Raw genomic sequence first — 13,850 nt, forward strand, 5'->3', positions numbered from 1 at the left:
TTTTTTTCCAGTCTAATTGGCAAAGCTGATTACACAAAGGCAGAGTACACCCTCGGCACCTAGATTTTTCCTACCCTGTTCCTGGGGTGCGTTATGCTGTTGATGTGCAGTCCGCTGATCCCGTTGAGGAAGAAGAGAAAGGCAGCGATGAACTCGCACCAGTACGACAGCGTGAAGCCCATGAAAGTGAGGTGATCCTTCATGAGGATGGAGAAGCTCAGAACCCCAGCGGCCGACAGCAAAAACGAGCCAAGGATGAGGACCGAGCCCATCGACCACTTGCGTCTCGAGTTGGCGTCTTCGCAGACCTGGGAGACCATCAGCAGCTCCAGGCCAAAGATAGCGACCACGACGGCGAAGGACACCATGCTCCTGATGGGAATCATGCCCACGCTCAGCCCCTCCACGTTGGCCAGGCCCAGGTCGGTGCTGCACTTCAGGACGCTGCCGTTGCTGATGGTGCAGAAGTGCCACAGCCCGAAGAGCTCACCCCTCGCCAGCAGCCAGCGGCCATCGCAGACGGAGATGGATGAGAGGACGACGGCGATGGCCACGCACAGGATGATCAGGCTCCTGATCAGCGTCTCGAAGAAGGCTTTCTGCGGTCTCCGGTGTGCCAGCAGCCTCTGCGCCTTCAAGGGTGGTGGGGAAGGAGAAAAGGAGAGTTAGGAGGGCTTCTTCAGGTGGGAAGGAAGCCGTGGGGACAAGGCAGAGGGGGGCTCGCAGGACTGGTGGCAGCGCTTGAGGTGATTTTGGCTCTGCCTTCCTGCACATTGGGGGACAGGCTTGGGGTGCAGGGGCTCAGGGCAGAGCCTGATCCTGATCCCTGCCCGGGCTGGAGGAAGCAGGGAGCCGGGGGAGGATTGACGGGGCAGGAGGGGGTCCCAGGGGTGCAGCCCCCCCGGCTCTGCCCCCCTCCCCCGAGCCCGGCTCTTCGGACCCCGCAGCTCCGACCCCCGGGGCTGGGGGTCCCAGCAGGGACGGGCAGGGGGGAAAGCACCGAGGGGACGACCGGAGCAGGAGCTTCCCCCCATCCCCACCCCGTCCGGGCTCCGCGGGGCACAGGGGGCTGCCTCCGCCCTACCTGCGCCCCGATGGCCGTCATGCTGCCGGCGGCACCTCGCGCCGAGGAGAGGCCGGGGCGGGCTCCGGCCGCGGCCCTTTATGGCCCCGGAGGCGGCCGCCACGCCTGCGGGCCCCCCCCCGCGGCTGAGTCAGCAGCAGCGCGGCCCCGACGGGCGGAGCCGGGCCGAGACGAGCCGTGCCGGGCCGTGCTCAGCCCAGCCGAGCCGTGCCGAGCCGTGCCGAGCCGGGCTCCACAGCCCAGGGCCGGGCCTGGGCTCCCCTCGCCCCCCGGCGGCCTCCCCCCGGGCTGCCTGCTCCCCCTCATCGCTCCCCACCTGTGCTTTGTGTCAGCAAAACCGGCCCTGCTCCCAGAGTTTCATGCCCTTGGTCTTTTCCTCGATCGTGTTTTGCCCTCTTCTGCTGAATTTACTGATCGGTTTTTATTTTATTATTATTATTGGGGGGGGGAGAGGGGGGTCAGAAGCAGCTTTAAAAAAGCCTAAAGGAAGCTGGCTTGTGCTGGGTGATCGGGATCCCCTGTTGCGCTGCCCAAAGCTGGCCTTGGTTCCAGCAGAGATGGCTGTGGTGGTTCCATGGCCGTGGTGGACACGTCCTGCTTGCCTCCTGCCTTGGGCCGGCCGCCTCAGCCCGCGCACTCATGGCCCAAGCACAAGGATCTGCTGCATCCTCTCCACGATACCATAGCAGAAGCTCTCATAACCTCACCCTTGCTCCAGTTTCCACTTCTGAACAAATTCTGAATTTCTGAACCCGCCTCTATGCGGGTTGTCTCATCACTGTCATCTCTACTCAGTTGTACATTTATATTTCCTTTAAAAATACATACCTATATCTATATCTGCTCTGATTTGGCTGGGGATGTTTCCTGTAGCACGATTTTGAATATTTTTCTTCCAGGGAAGAGCATTCAGAACAACATGTTTACTTTAGTTTTTGCAGTTCACATTTTAATGATAAATTCTGACCTTTTTCTTCCTCTTGTCCTGCAAAAGCCTTCATTTAATTGTTTCTCTTCCAGGCCGTATGCATTATTGGATTATACTTTGATCAAACTGGGATTTTCCACTTTTGCAACACAAAATTTTTGCAGGGTCTGTTGGTAAAATATCTTCTGTGGCTTTGTGATCCACACCGGTTTTTGTCTGCCAACAATATCATCCAAGCTAGCACGGTGGATGCTTACTGTGTCCCCTTTAGGTTCACCAGATAGTAGAGGAGATTCACGAACATCCCAAGCTATTTATTTCACAGGCTTTTAAACAGCATTTCCACATCAGCGTTGAGACTCATTACGCTCCGTTGCTGTTATGTCTTTCTGCTTTTTAAGTTCTAGATTTAACATTTACTTATGGGTCAAAATGGCAAGCAGGTTGTGTTGTCTCATCTGCTGCATGAGATGAACAAACTCTGCCTGCACGTAGCGGTGCTAAGCAAACGCAGGCTGGGGCCAGACAAAATACACCAGCTCTTATCTGGCAAAAACCTCACGTGACTTATGCTTTCTGTAACATAGGCTCAATCCAGCAGAGCACTGGGCAATTTGGCTCCTAATTAACAAAATTATTAAGAATGGAACTGACTTTAAAGCATGTGTTACCCTAATAACTTCAGCATTGTTTTTAATGAGGCACATCCTGCTGAACAATTTCATTTTTGTGAAAGCTAATGGGAGGCTCACGAGTAAATACGTGCATAAATCTTTACAGAAAGAGGAACCTAGTGATTATTTTGGAAACCAAAACTGCTCCTTCTTGCATTTGGATCCTTTAGTAGATATAGTTATCTGCCAAGCTGGCTCCTTAAGGATAAGGATGGTGTTGTTACACTATTTCTCCTGCAAACATGAAGTTGCTTTCATGCTTTGCACCTAATTTTTCCCCCTCAAATATAAAACTCAAACCAGAATGAAACTTGACGTGTAATTAACATCAGAACTGGATTAGTGTTTTCAGATTCATTCTTTACTTAAGTAACCAAGAGGAAGATGAAGATAACACTTGTACGTTAATTAAAATTACAAGTAGTTTAATTTTTTTTTTTGTTTCTGCTGTTGCTGGAGATTCGTTCTGGTAAAGACGTCTGGATTTATCAAACCTGCTAGAACCAGGCATCTTTTTCAAGGGAAGAAAAAAATTCTCTTCATCATCTTGTAACAAAGCAAGCCAGACATATTTTATAACTTTCCAAGTTAAAAATAACAATTTCTTGAAGAAAATATAGAGGAAAGATTGTAGAAAAATGCCTCAAGATAACCAGTTTGGAAAATCGTGTATGAAGAATGTTTTACAATAAAAAGTGCTTTATATTTAAAAAGGAAAACCAAAATTAATATTTTCCCCTGCAGATGTTACCTATATTGTAACAGTATGGTAAATGACCTTTAAAACACTTCAAATGTATTTTTAGCTCAGCTGTGTTAATTTAGAGTGCTTGGGCCATTGCCAGTTTCATTATTCTGTTTATAAAGTCCCTTTTCTCTATTGTTTAAGTGGGTATTTCACATCCTATCCCTGGAGAGAAAATTTTCAGGGAAATGTGTTCATAAATAATGGAAATTACCAGAGGTTGTTGTAAAGCATGGGATAGTTTAATCTGGTTCATTTCAAATAATATTTTTAACACTGACGAATCATTTCCAGCTTTTCTCCTGCAGAGGCAAGAGGAACGTTCGAGACGGTCAGCTCGAAGTCTGGGAGGCACCGGGGCTTAGGAAGCAGTTACCTGGTGAAGTATTTCACTTTGAGGTGAAGCAGCGATGACCTGCCACACCGCCAGGCACCCTACAAATATTTAACAGTGATAACTCACAACTTCTGCCCACAAACATTACGAACCAACCCAAACTAGCACGCTCTGGAAGCGACTGGATATTGCATGATACTTCACTGGCTTACGTATGCAACGTGAAGGATCTGTTCCTACTTTTTCTCCCCGCAGCATGTACCCTGCGGTACGGGTTCTTCCAATCTTGCAGTCGGCTAGTTCTGCAAATGCATTTAGTTGCCTGTTGAGAAAAACTCTTCCCATCACGTCATTCTTAACTCTTGGGATAGCAACTGATCTGGCTAGGAATTCAAGTCTTCATTTTTGTCAGATCCCTATTTCAAGGTGTCTTTGCAGACAGAAATTGAACTGATCTTGGAGACAGAGATCCTCAGTATCTGTGGACTGAGGCTTTGAGAGATGCCCAAGGGCTGTATAAAGGGCAAGATAAAGAATATAGGCAGTACTATGAGATAGAGGCTAGCCGTCTTGCATTATTGATCTTTTGCAAAAAAAAAGAAAAAGGCAACAGACTGAAAATACAAGTTTCAGAAGCTGCATTTAGCTCAGGCTGGGTTCAACTGAAAAAGAGCTTCTGGAATGGGGTAAAGAGTCAGCAAGTAGCTGGCAAAATTGCTTAAGGCAGGCAGCTACCGGGAACACAGGCACAGTCACCTTCAACGAGTTGTGCCCCAGGCAACTCGCCTAACGTGAGGGGGTTTTGGGTTGTACCAGGGCCCGTACAGCTTGGACCAACCCCTTGTCACAAAGACTTTAGCTCACAATTTTCCTCACATCGCTGCAAGTTGCTGCAGCCAACAGGACAGCCTTGCCCAAACACGTAAGGGCTGCAGTTCAGCGTGTGAAGAGCAGACAGCTCCTGTGCCAGATGGCTTCACTTCGCCTCCTGTCCGAAGCCTCTCCTGTGCCAATTTCTTATATACTTACTGTACACACCCAGCCGGGGGCTGTCGCTGGTGCTGCAGCCCCCGAAGGTCTTATCTGCTGCTGGGCATGGCAGGACACACCGCAGAGGTTTGGGATCGTTCACGCAGATCACACAGCATCTCCTGAGGTACTCATAACTTTTTTAATAAATGTTGATAATATGCACGTCCGTTACAGTGATTCTGCTCCATGATTCCTCCCAGCCTCCCCAAACTAAATATATCTAAAAATAAGAGATACTTTAAACAGGACAGACTTAAATAAATACACTTTTCATTCTTGATTTTTTTTTCCATCAGTTTGTGGACCTACTGAAGCATCGTATTTCAGAGACCCACTATCAAGTGCTTGCTCATTCTCCTTTGGAGTCAGCTTTTTGCAGGGACTTCTAGCAATAGGCGTGCTGTCTTAGGCCACATTGTAAAGTGTTTGCATAAGTCTATAGCAGCATAAACTGATGCTTTGAAATACATATTCAAGACAGAAAATAAACCTCTAGCCCTTTAATATTGAAATACGGCCCCACATTTTTACATTTAAACTGGAGGAAAATTCTTATAAAAGGCAGAATGGGAAACTAAATAATACAAATTTCCCCTTCTGTAAAAAGTCAGATCAATGCAGTTAAATACTCAGAGTTAAAAATGCCAAGTGCATTGAACTAGTGAGCGTACCTTTCAGGTTCAGAACTCATTCAAATAAGCAGTACACCATTTCCTCCTAACGCTCCTATCTCAGCCCTGTGGTGAACACAGTGTCTTGCATACTTCGGTGGAAAAAGGTGTCTTCCTGGCTGCACTAGCTAAGAAATGCCGTTTTGTCAGGGTGTGGAATGATCAGCCTGAGGCAATCCAGGCTTGCAAACAGAAGGAGTTATGACTTAGAACCCACTAAGCAGTGATTACACGACATCCCAGCTTGTCAGGACTTTGGGCTCTTTTCCATGTCAATAAGGAACTTCTCATTGCGGCGGCAGTACTGAGAGCTAAAATAATCTTTGCTAACGTAAGGATTATCACATAAGGGATCTGCTGAGCCACTGATTCCACATCCAGGCTGTTTTTAATGTCACTGCTTTCATAAATTTCACAAATACAGGAATTTTGACCAGGAGTTCCTGGACTGCAATGGGCCCTCAAGTTTTCAGATATGCTCCATAGTCTCCCCAGTCCCATGCTTAGTAACTACACTGCATTTTTGAATGGTTTCTCCGTTAGTCAAGACAGTCTCAAGCATCGGAAAGTTTGCAAACATTAGAAACATGACATACTAAAAAAATTTGAAAACACCTCTCTATGCCTTCAGGTACTCAATATGGCAAAAAGATTGCTCTAGAACTACCCCGGATGGCAGGATGGTAGCAAAAGATGAATCAGCTTCATCATCAGGTTCAGATTAACCTGAACAAAGCGTTAAGAGGGTCAGAGCTTGAAAAATAAATGTATGCCTAGGGGGACTAAAACAACCAGAAGCCACAGGCAGAAAGAGGAATGAAAGTTAACATACCGCTGCAGTCAAACTTCACATGAAAACACCTTCCAGAATAACCCACCCAGGCTGTGTATACATTTTAGATATGCCTTTTTTAGAGGAAATAAGCTCTTTTTGTAAATGAAGGAGACAGATTCATGCCTAGAACGGATCAATGCTATTTGCACTGTAAGACAGCAGCTGAATACTGGCTAATCTATAGATCCCTCATCTGAGTCTGAAGATGCTTCATATACTTGTGGATGGGAAAAAAAAAGATTGTTTTCTTTTTTTGTATTTCTATTCTATCAACTTTTGCACTTCCTATTTTACTACTGTGACTCACTCAAATCTGCTGTGTCTATGCAATATCAACTTGTTTTAGCTCTGAGCAGCACTGACAATCTGCAAGGCTGCACAACCCTTTTGAAATTCCTGTTGTTGTGTTTAAAAACCTATCCAAGCCCCTCATTAATAATCAAACCCACAAATATGCACAAGACAGCTCGGATACCCAATCACCCCAGCGTGGTATTGCCCAGCACTGTTAGCTCTGAACACTCAAGTGGACAACCGCCTATATTTTAAAAAGCAAATACAATTGTCATTTATTTTTAGCAGTATCATCAGGGTCAAGTAAGTTCAGAGGTTAAAATACTGTTTTTGAGAAACAAGGTCACTCCAGATTAGGGCTGGAGAATTTTGTCAGAGAGACAGTTGCACGCTGCAGTCACCCTCAGAATGCCTTTTATTTAGTCAAACAGAAAGCTCAGCCTCTCAGGAGAAATCTGCTACGGTCCTAAAGCAGCACACCAATACAGATTTTTTAAATTCACACAAGCAGTGCTGTACTTTCATGAGTCTTTGGTAAGAGCAAGCATAACCCAAAAGCAAAAAGAATAAAAAAAATAGAAGAGCCACACCCCTTATAGTTTATCTTTAATTGCACTGGGTACCACCAGTCCACTGATTTCTCTATGCAAGAACTAATAGAAGTGCGATAGACAGAACACTCTCTTATCAGACATGCAAGTTAGCATTTATTATTGCCATATCCAAAGTCCAGATTCCGTTCTGCACGCTCTGCAAACTCAGCAAAGCAGACCTGAGTGCATGTATGCCAGCTGGCCTCTGACCTCCGGCGTGTTGGGCTTGTTTCAGAGCACGTCTTTTCCCCTTTCCAAACACCGCAAGGATCAGGATGTGGCTGTCCTTTCTTTGATCTAACACAGAGGAAATAGCAGCAACTCCCTGAACGGGTGTCAGAACAATCCCCTGTTTTGCAGCACTCTCCTGTCATGAAAAGCATCTGTTCCTCCACCGAGAGCACCTTATTACAGACAGAGCAGTGGTTATGAAGTAATATTTTGGTTTGAGATTTGCTGCTTCTGTTTCAAAGCTCAAGAAAGGCTGTGTGCCTTAGTGGTTGTGTATTCTTATCACCATATTAGTTTAATAAAAGCCTACATGCTTGACTGTGAATGTCCTTAAACTATTCTTGCTGTAGCATCACTGCTGCCAAAGTGTTATTTGTGCAGCCCGGGAGCCTCATGCTCCACGCCAGCACACGCTATGTGGTCTGTAAGTCAGCAACATTTTCAGAAGAGCCACACAGCCCACGCATTTACAAGACATTCACCCTGCTGCTAAACCAGCAGTGCCTTGATTTAATTCACAGCCTTTTTCAGCATTCTCCCTGCAGTGGTAGTATCCAGTAACACCACAGCATTTCTGAAGAAAGAGAGCGCCTGCAGGAGGCCAGCTTACCAACAGCATCCAGCGCTTCGTTCAGTAATGATTTCCCTAGCACGTGAATAGTTTCTAGATAGGCAACCAACTTCTGTTTTGCTGCTTCTCATCACCAACACTGCCTACAGATATCAGTACCTTTGCTTCTGCCTCCATGCCTTTCACACAGTCTCTTACTGCATAACTTTTACCTCCATAAGAACTTGGTGTTCAGCTTGTGAGATGTGCTGTTGATTGCCAAAAAACAGGGCAGATAGCACGACCACTGACATTACTTTCCTAAGGAAGGTGAAGCTGCAAGCAGGAAGAAGATATTACTACAGTAAAAAAGAAAGTACGTAAATAAAAATGTCCAAGGAGGAGTTCTCTGTCACTTGTATTGACAGGCGAGTAGCATTATTAGTAAGCACAAGGTAGTAAGTCTGGCCAAGACCAAGCCTGTGCTGGGATAAGTGCTGCATGCACAGCCGTGTTTTCCTAATGGCAGACAGGAAAACAGTTCTGTTATAATTAGTTGGGTCTCATAGGTAAAATAAAGCTGACTTAGGAACAGGATATAGAACTTACTACTGCCAGCCCTCTCTTTAGACAGAGCCTAGTTCTGCTGTTTTAGCAAAGGGTGTTTCTGAAGAGCCAAATACCCGTTTTGACAGAAAGCACGTTGGCAAAACATGGCATGCTCACAGTTTATAAGCTTCCAGCAAACGAGCAGAAGTGGAAGCATTGCCAGCATGAGCTGCATTCTGCTACCAGTTGGCAGAATCCTCCCCAGCATCACAAAATACAGCTGTGAAGACAGAGCTGGGTGGAATTCAGGGCTGACGAGAAGCTACAAACATCTCCTATGCTGCATGTCTACTCTTCCCCATGTTTTGCAAGGTGAATGTACTTAAACACTTAGTATCAAACAATTAACAGAGGATACAAGAGGAAGTAAAAACCTCCAAATGTTTGTATTACTTACCCAGAAGAACAGGGAAGAACAAGAATAAGCAACTGTTTTCCTCATGAGAGCAGTGAGCAAACCCTTCTTTATCTTAACACATTTCAAAGGGAAGTTGGAAAGTAGCTCTGAGAGCATTTCCCAATGAAAATAGCAAAGGGGGAAGTTACAGTTTTTAGAATCATAAGATATCTTGAGTTGGAAGGGACTGACAAGGATCATTGAGTCTGACTCTTAGCTCCACATGACCACTTGAAAAAAATCAGACAATATTTCTGAGCATTATCCAAATGTTCCTTTAACTTCAGCAGGCTCTGCTGTGACCACTGCCCTGGGCAGCCTGTCCCAGTGCCTGATCACTTCTGGGTGCAGAACCTTTCCCTAACCCCCAGCCTGACCCTCCCTTGTCCCAGCTCCATGCCATTCCCTTGGGTCCTGTCACTGTCCCCAGGGAGCAGAGCTCAGCGCCTGCCCCTCCGCTCTCCTCGTGGGGGAGCTGCAGGCTGCCAAGAGGCCTCCCCTTGGCTTGCTCTGCTCCGGGCTGAACAGCCCAGGGGGCCTCAGCTGCTCCTCATGCTTGAAAGGAGGAAAGTCATCTCCGTCTCTTACCAGTGGTATGAGAAAATACAAGTTAAATAACACAGACAGCAAAGCCTGTGTAACTTAGCACATATGTAAAGACATTGCTTATCTGAAAGCACTGCGAATTGAAGTCTTCATCCACCCAGATGATACACAGTACAGCAGGAGGTAGAAGGCACTATTCCTGAATAAGGTTATGACTTCATTCTCATATGCTGGAACAGTTCAGCGTCACATTTTAAAAGCAAAAGCTCTTTCCCTAGCTAAAGAGCTATTACAGATCTCTCTAAAACCCACAGCTGCAACAAACTTTTGATGATTACCCTTGTAAGTCTTGCTCAAACAGCCTTGTAAGAAGTAAATGTATGCTTGATTCACCCACCCCTCACCAAAGGCACAGTACATGCCACCACCGATGCTTTGTATTTAAAGCAGTACAGAAGCAAGGGCATCAACAGTTCCTTTGTACATAGAGCCCTTTTATTCACCATTTTTTGTTCAGATGATGAGTATCTGCTTTATCTCCAGAACCTTAACACTGCTGTTTGTGGATAACATCTCTGAGAAGTGCTTTATGGAAGATGATTTGGCAACTGCTGAATGAACGTGAAAGACTCATTGCCTGTGTCTATGCTGTGTTTAAGTACACGCAGCATTAGACCTAGCCTCTTCAGGATAATCTCTGCGCTCCAGCTTTTGTGGGCTGCCATTTATCCACACAAAAGGAAAGCAGTAGACATCACTGATTTGGTTTGCACAAAAGTCTGAGCCGCATGAACCATTACCGAGCCCCCCCTAGCGGTGTGACGACTGGAGAGGTGAGCGCTAACCCTGCTCTGACCTGACCGAAGTGTTTAAAAGCTGCAACACGGCCATTAGTGGATGAATTCAGAGTTCCTAAGGGATGACCACCACAACAGCTAAAGTACCAAATGCACTTTAATGAGTTCCAGGTTATTTTGTTCTCAGAATGAGTTTTTAGCACGTCAGTACATTAGGCAGATACATGACCTCCCCTGAACTACAGGCATCGTGAGAACAGACTACAGTATACTTCACATGTAAAATCATCTTCAGAAATCAGTTTTCCACAGTATTAGAAATAAGGCATGGTTCAGGTGTGCAAGTAGCTTCTATTTCCAGTCCTCAGATCCCATATTTGCCCTTTAGCTCTTCCACTTTTGCTACGTATGCTTTCATTGCATCTTCTTTGGACATTCCTGAAAGACATAACACAGGCAACAGTCAGAACAGACACACCATCCTGCTCCATTCCAACTGGCCGCCCTGAAGCAGCTCTTCTTTGAGCAGGGTTCAGCAGCTCAGTCTGAGCTTAATTCACAACTGCTGTATTTTCTGTTAGTTCCATCCCCTGCAAGGACCACTTCCAGGCTGGCAAAGACCCTAAACCTGTGCCACCAGGAATACAACAGCATAAAATAATGGCTAAGACTGTTTATTTACACTGTGCAAATTCAGGAGATGTGTACATTTGTTTAGAAGCCTTGCAGATTTACACATGCCTGCTCATCTACAAGCACATCCAAGCTTTATCCTTCCTTCCTGTTCACTTGCCTGACCAGACAACTTCACTGCCCCCCTACGCCTGGTTTTGCTGGCTATTCAGAGCCATCTCTGAACATTTCTCAGTTGTGACCCTCCAATGTCCAGGCTGGATGTTGTTGATATACATACACATTCTGAAGTTACTTTTAAAGAAAAATCTCTGTTGTGTTACTTCCTACAGTGTTCCCATTTGCCTTTCTCTCAGCTAGGATTGGTGCCAAGTTCTCCTCATCCAGCAAAACAATCCCCTGCTTGTAGCCGGACAGAAGAAACATAGGAGGCAATTGAGTAACTCCCTCCGTAGACATCCTTCTCAGTTTGTCAGTCTGCACCTATACTATCACATCCCACTAAAGATCCCCAAGCCCCTGTTAAAGTGCTTTCTACAAGCATGGAGTCATTCAACAATGACTCTGGTGTCAGAATGGACTTTAGCATCAAGATACCGTTCACAAGCAAATCACAACTCCCTGCTACAGAACTTTGCAGCTCACTAACAGGGAGCAGAGAAACTAAGAGGGTCACTTGGCTGAGAATCAGGTAAGGTTTTTAACAAATGTTTTCAACAGTCCTAAGAAAGCAGTGTTTCAAAGCAAAGTTACATTTGTGTAGGCAGCAGCCACACTGTTTTAGTTCCACTAGATGTAGGATGACTTCTTAAAACACCAGGGAAATCTCCTTTTCATAGCTTAGATCACTTGTTCTGCTCCTCATGTCGAGCAAGAAACCCAGCTGGACCTTCCAGTGAGGAAAACTTTGGAAGAAACAGAATGACTGGAGGGACAACTGACCCAGAAAACAGAGATTTAGGTTTCAGCTTCTGCTACAGTTATCCCTTGTGTAACATCTTCAGCCAGATGGGCATTTTGCACCTTAACTCCCTTCCTGACAGACAGCCTACATTTTTCAGGGTTATTTTTTCCTTGCAGAAGGAATCAAAAGCATGATTTTAAACTCCTAAAGCACTTGTCTTACAAGACAACACCATCTGGTTTCCTGCTGAACCACATATGCTTTTCTGACTAGTTTGCTGGTGGTTTTATTTACTCATTTTGATTTTTTAAGCACTTACCTTTCAATGCATTCCAGGCATCCCACTTTGCTTTGCCTTTGAAGTCAAGCATACCAGGGCGATCTGAGAGAGAAAATAAGCAAAAGAATCAGTTTGTGTGGCCTGGCTGCAGATCACACCTACTTCCTCGTGGCCATTTAGCAATTAACCATGATAAAATACAATGGTTCATGTTTGCAAGCTATCGCTTAATCACCTGCAGTCAGCCACCTCCAGTGGAGAAGAGCACATGTTGGGATGCTGCTCATAGCAACAGAAAAGGTCTGCCAGATTCCCTTAAAACAGCAGCATTTGAACAGAAGAGCACCAAACGGTGCAATTTGGTTTTATCACTGTACTTTCTGAAGAGACGGCTGGGGCACGAAGGCAATCTGATTAAAGAACATCAGCTCTAAAGTAAAGCAGAAATGCCCTAAGGTCCATTACATACACAGAAGTGAAATCAAAAGCCAGTGGCGTACAGCTTAGAAAGCATTAACATCAAGTTAACCGCGCGTTCATAACGTATAGTTCTTCATTTGCCCTGTTTTCCCCGGGATATAAACACTGAATTCTAACTCCATTACAAGCTACGCTGTAGCCAAAGAGAGAAGAAATGGGTTAGATGTGGATGTGATTATTTTCCACATGAAGTCCCCTCGGAGTTGTTCTTTGTCTCATTAAACGCAATTCCTGGGATTGCCAATTCAATGGGACTGTTCATTACCAGCCTGTACATTAACCATAGCAATGCCTTTGTGCTGAACGTTGCCAGACCTGAGCTACGGCACCACTTCAACTCAAACAATGCTGAGCTCCTGCCACACCGGAAGGATCACAGCTTAAAACCCAGCTCAGTTCTTTCATCCCTCCAAGTGCTGTCTGTCTTGGCAGAAAAAAAGGCTGTATACACCCAAACTTACCACTTCCAGTACTTTTCACTGCCAGCTCTAAGTTCAGTCAACACCCAATAACCTTTAGCAGCAACTGGGTCAAGAGGCCAGGGCTGCAAACAAATGCCCTTTTTTCTTTGTAGCTCTAGTTACTCAAGTCCTACGCAAGGTCAGAGACAGGCTTCATTCTAAACGCTAGGCACGATCTCAGCCAAAGTAGCAGCAGCAGGGATTTGGCACAGTGCATCTGCAGAGATATTTCTGCTACAGTTCCCTCCAGGACATGATATTTGATTGCAGCTCCTTTAAGAGTTCTTCCTTCTGCGTACATCCTGTTATTTTGTTCTTTTTTAGTTTTCCAGTACTATTCTTAGCAGTCAATCTAGTTTACCAACCTTCTCCCCGCACCAAGCATCGTGATTACACACTTGTGTAGTTTGCCTCGCTGTTGAAGTCTGTTTAACTGAGATGTGCTTATGCTAAAGCAGCATCCCTTGACCGTGGCAGCGACTTACTGACAGAGGTCTCCAAAAACCTCTAAACCCAGTCCTTGCGCAAAGCCAGCTACAGGATTCTCTGTGCAATTTAGAGAATTGCAACTGGGTTAATCTGAAAACCAAGAATTGCACAAACCCTTATCTTGGGCTCTGTCTGGTCAGATTATGCCTGCGTGCTTACAGACCTACGCCAAGTGGGTGTTGAGTCATTTTGTGCAAAGCACGGGGCTGCCTGAAGCATCTCAAGCAATGGGGGGGCAAGGTTCAGCCTCCCAGGCAGCCTCCAGAGACCCCCCCCCCCC

General features: G+C 45.7%; 2 protein-coding genes across 2 annotated transcripts in view; both read right to left on the minus strand.

The window, feature by feature from the left end:
* On the minus strand, window positions 1-1,239 carry TMEM37 (transmembrane protein 37). The gene is made up of 2 exons (XM_035331106.1): window positions 1,085-1,239; window positions 1-632 (listed from the first exon to the last, which is right to left on the minus strand). Exons 1-2 carry the CDS (start codon window positions 1,103-1,105, stop codon window positions 60-62), a joined length of 594 nt encoding a protein of 197 aa, XP_035186997.1. The 5' UTR covers window positions 1,106-1,239; the 3' UTR covers window positions 1-59.
* A 9,223-nt stretch (window positions 1,240-10,462) lies between these two features.
* DBI (diazepam binding inhibitor, acyl-CoA binding protein) overlaps window positions 10,463-13,850 on the minus strand; it is a 4,241-nt gene continuing 853 nt past the window's right edge. Inside the window, exons 3-4 of the mRNA XM_035331111.1 lie at window positions 12,180-12,242; window positions 10,463-10,761 (exon numbers count right to left, since the gene is read on the minus strand). Of these exons, the coding sequence (XP_035187002.1) occupies window positions 10,688-10,761; window positions 12,180-12,242 (137 nt within the window). The 3' untranslated portion in view covers window positions 10,463-10,687. The remainder of the gene's footprint in view (window positions 10,762-12,179; window positions 12,243-13,850) is intronic.

Source organism: Oxyura jamaicensis, chromosome 7, assembly GCF_011077185.1.
Source record: "Oxyura jamaicensis isolate SHBP4307 breed ruddy duck chromosome 7, BPBGC_Ojam_1.0, whole genome shotgun sequence".
Lineage (NCBI taxonomy): Eukaryota > Metazoa > Chordata > Aves > Anseriformes > Anatidae > Oxyura > Oxyura jamaicensis.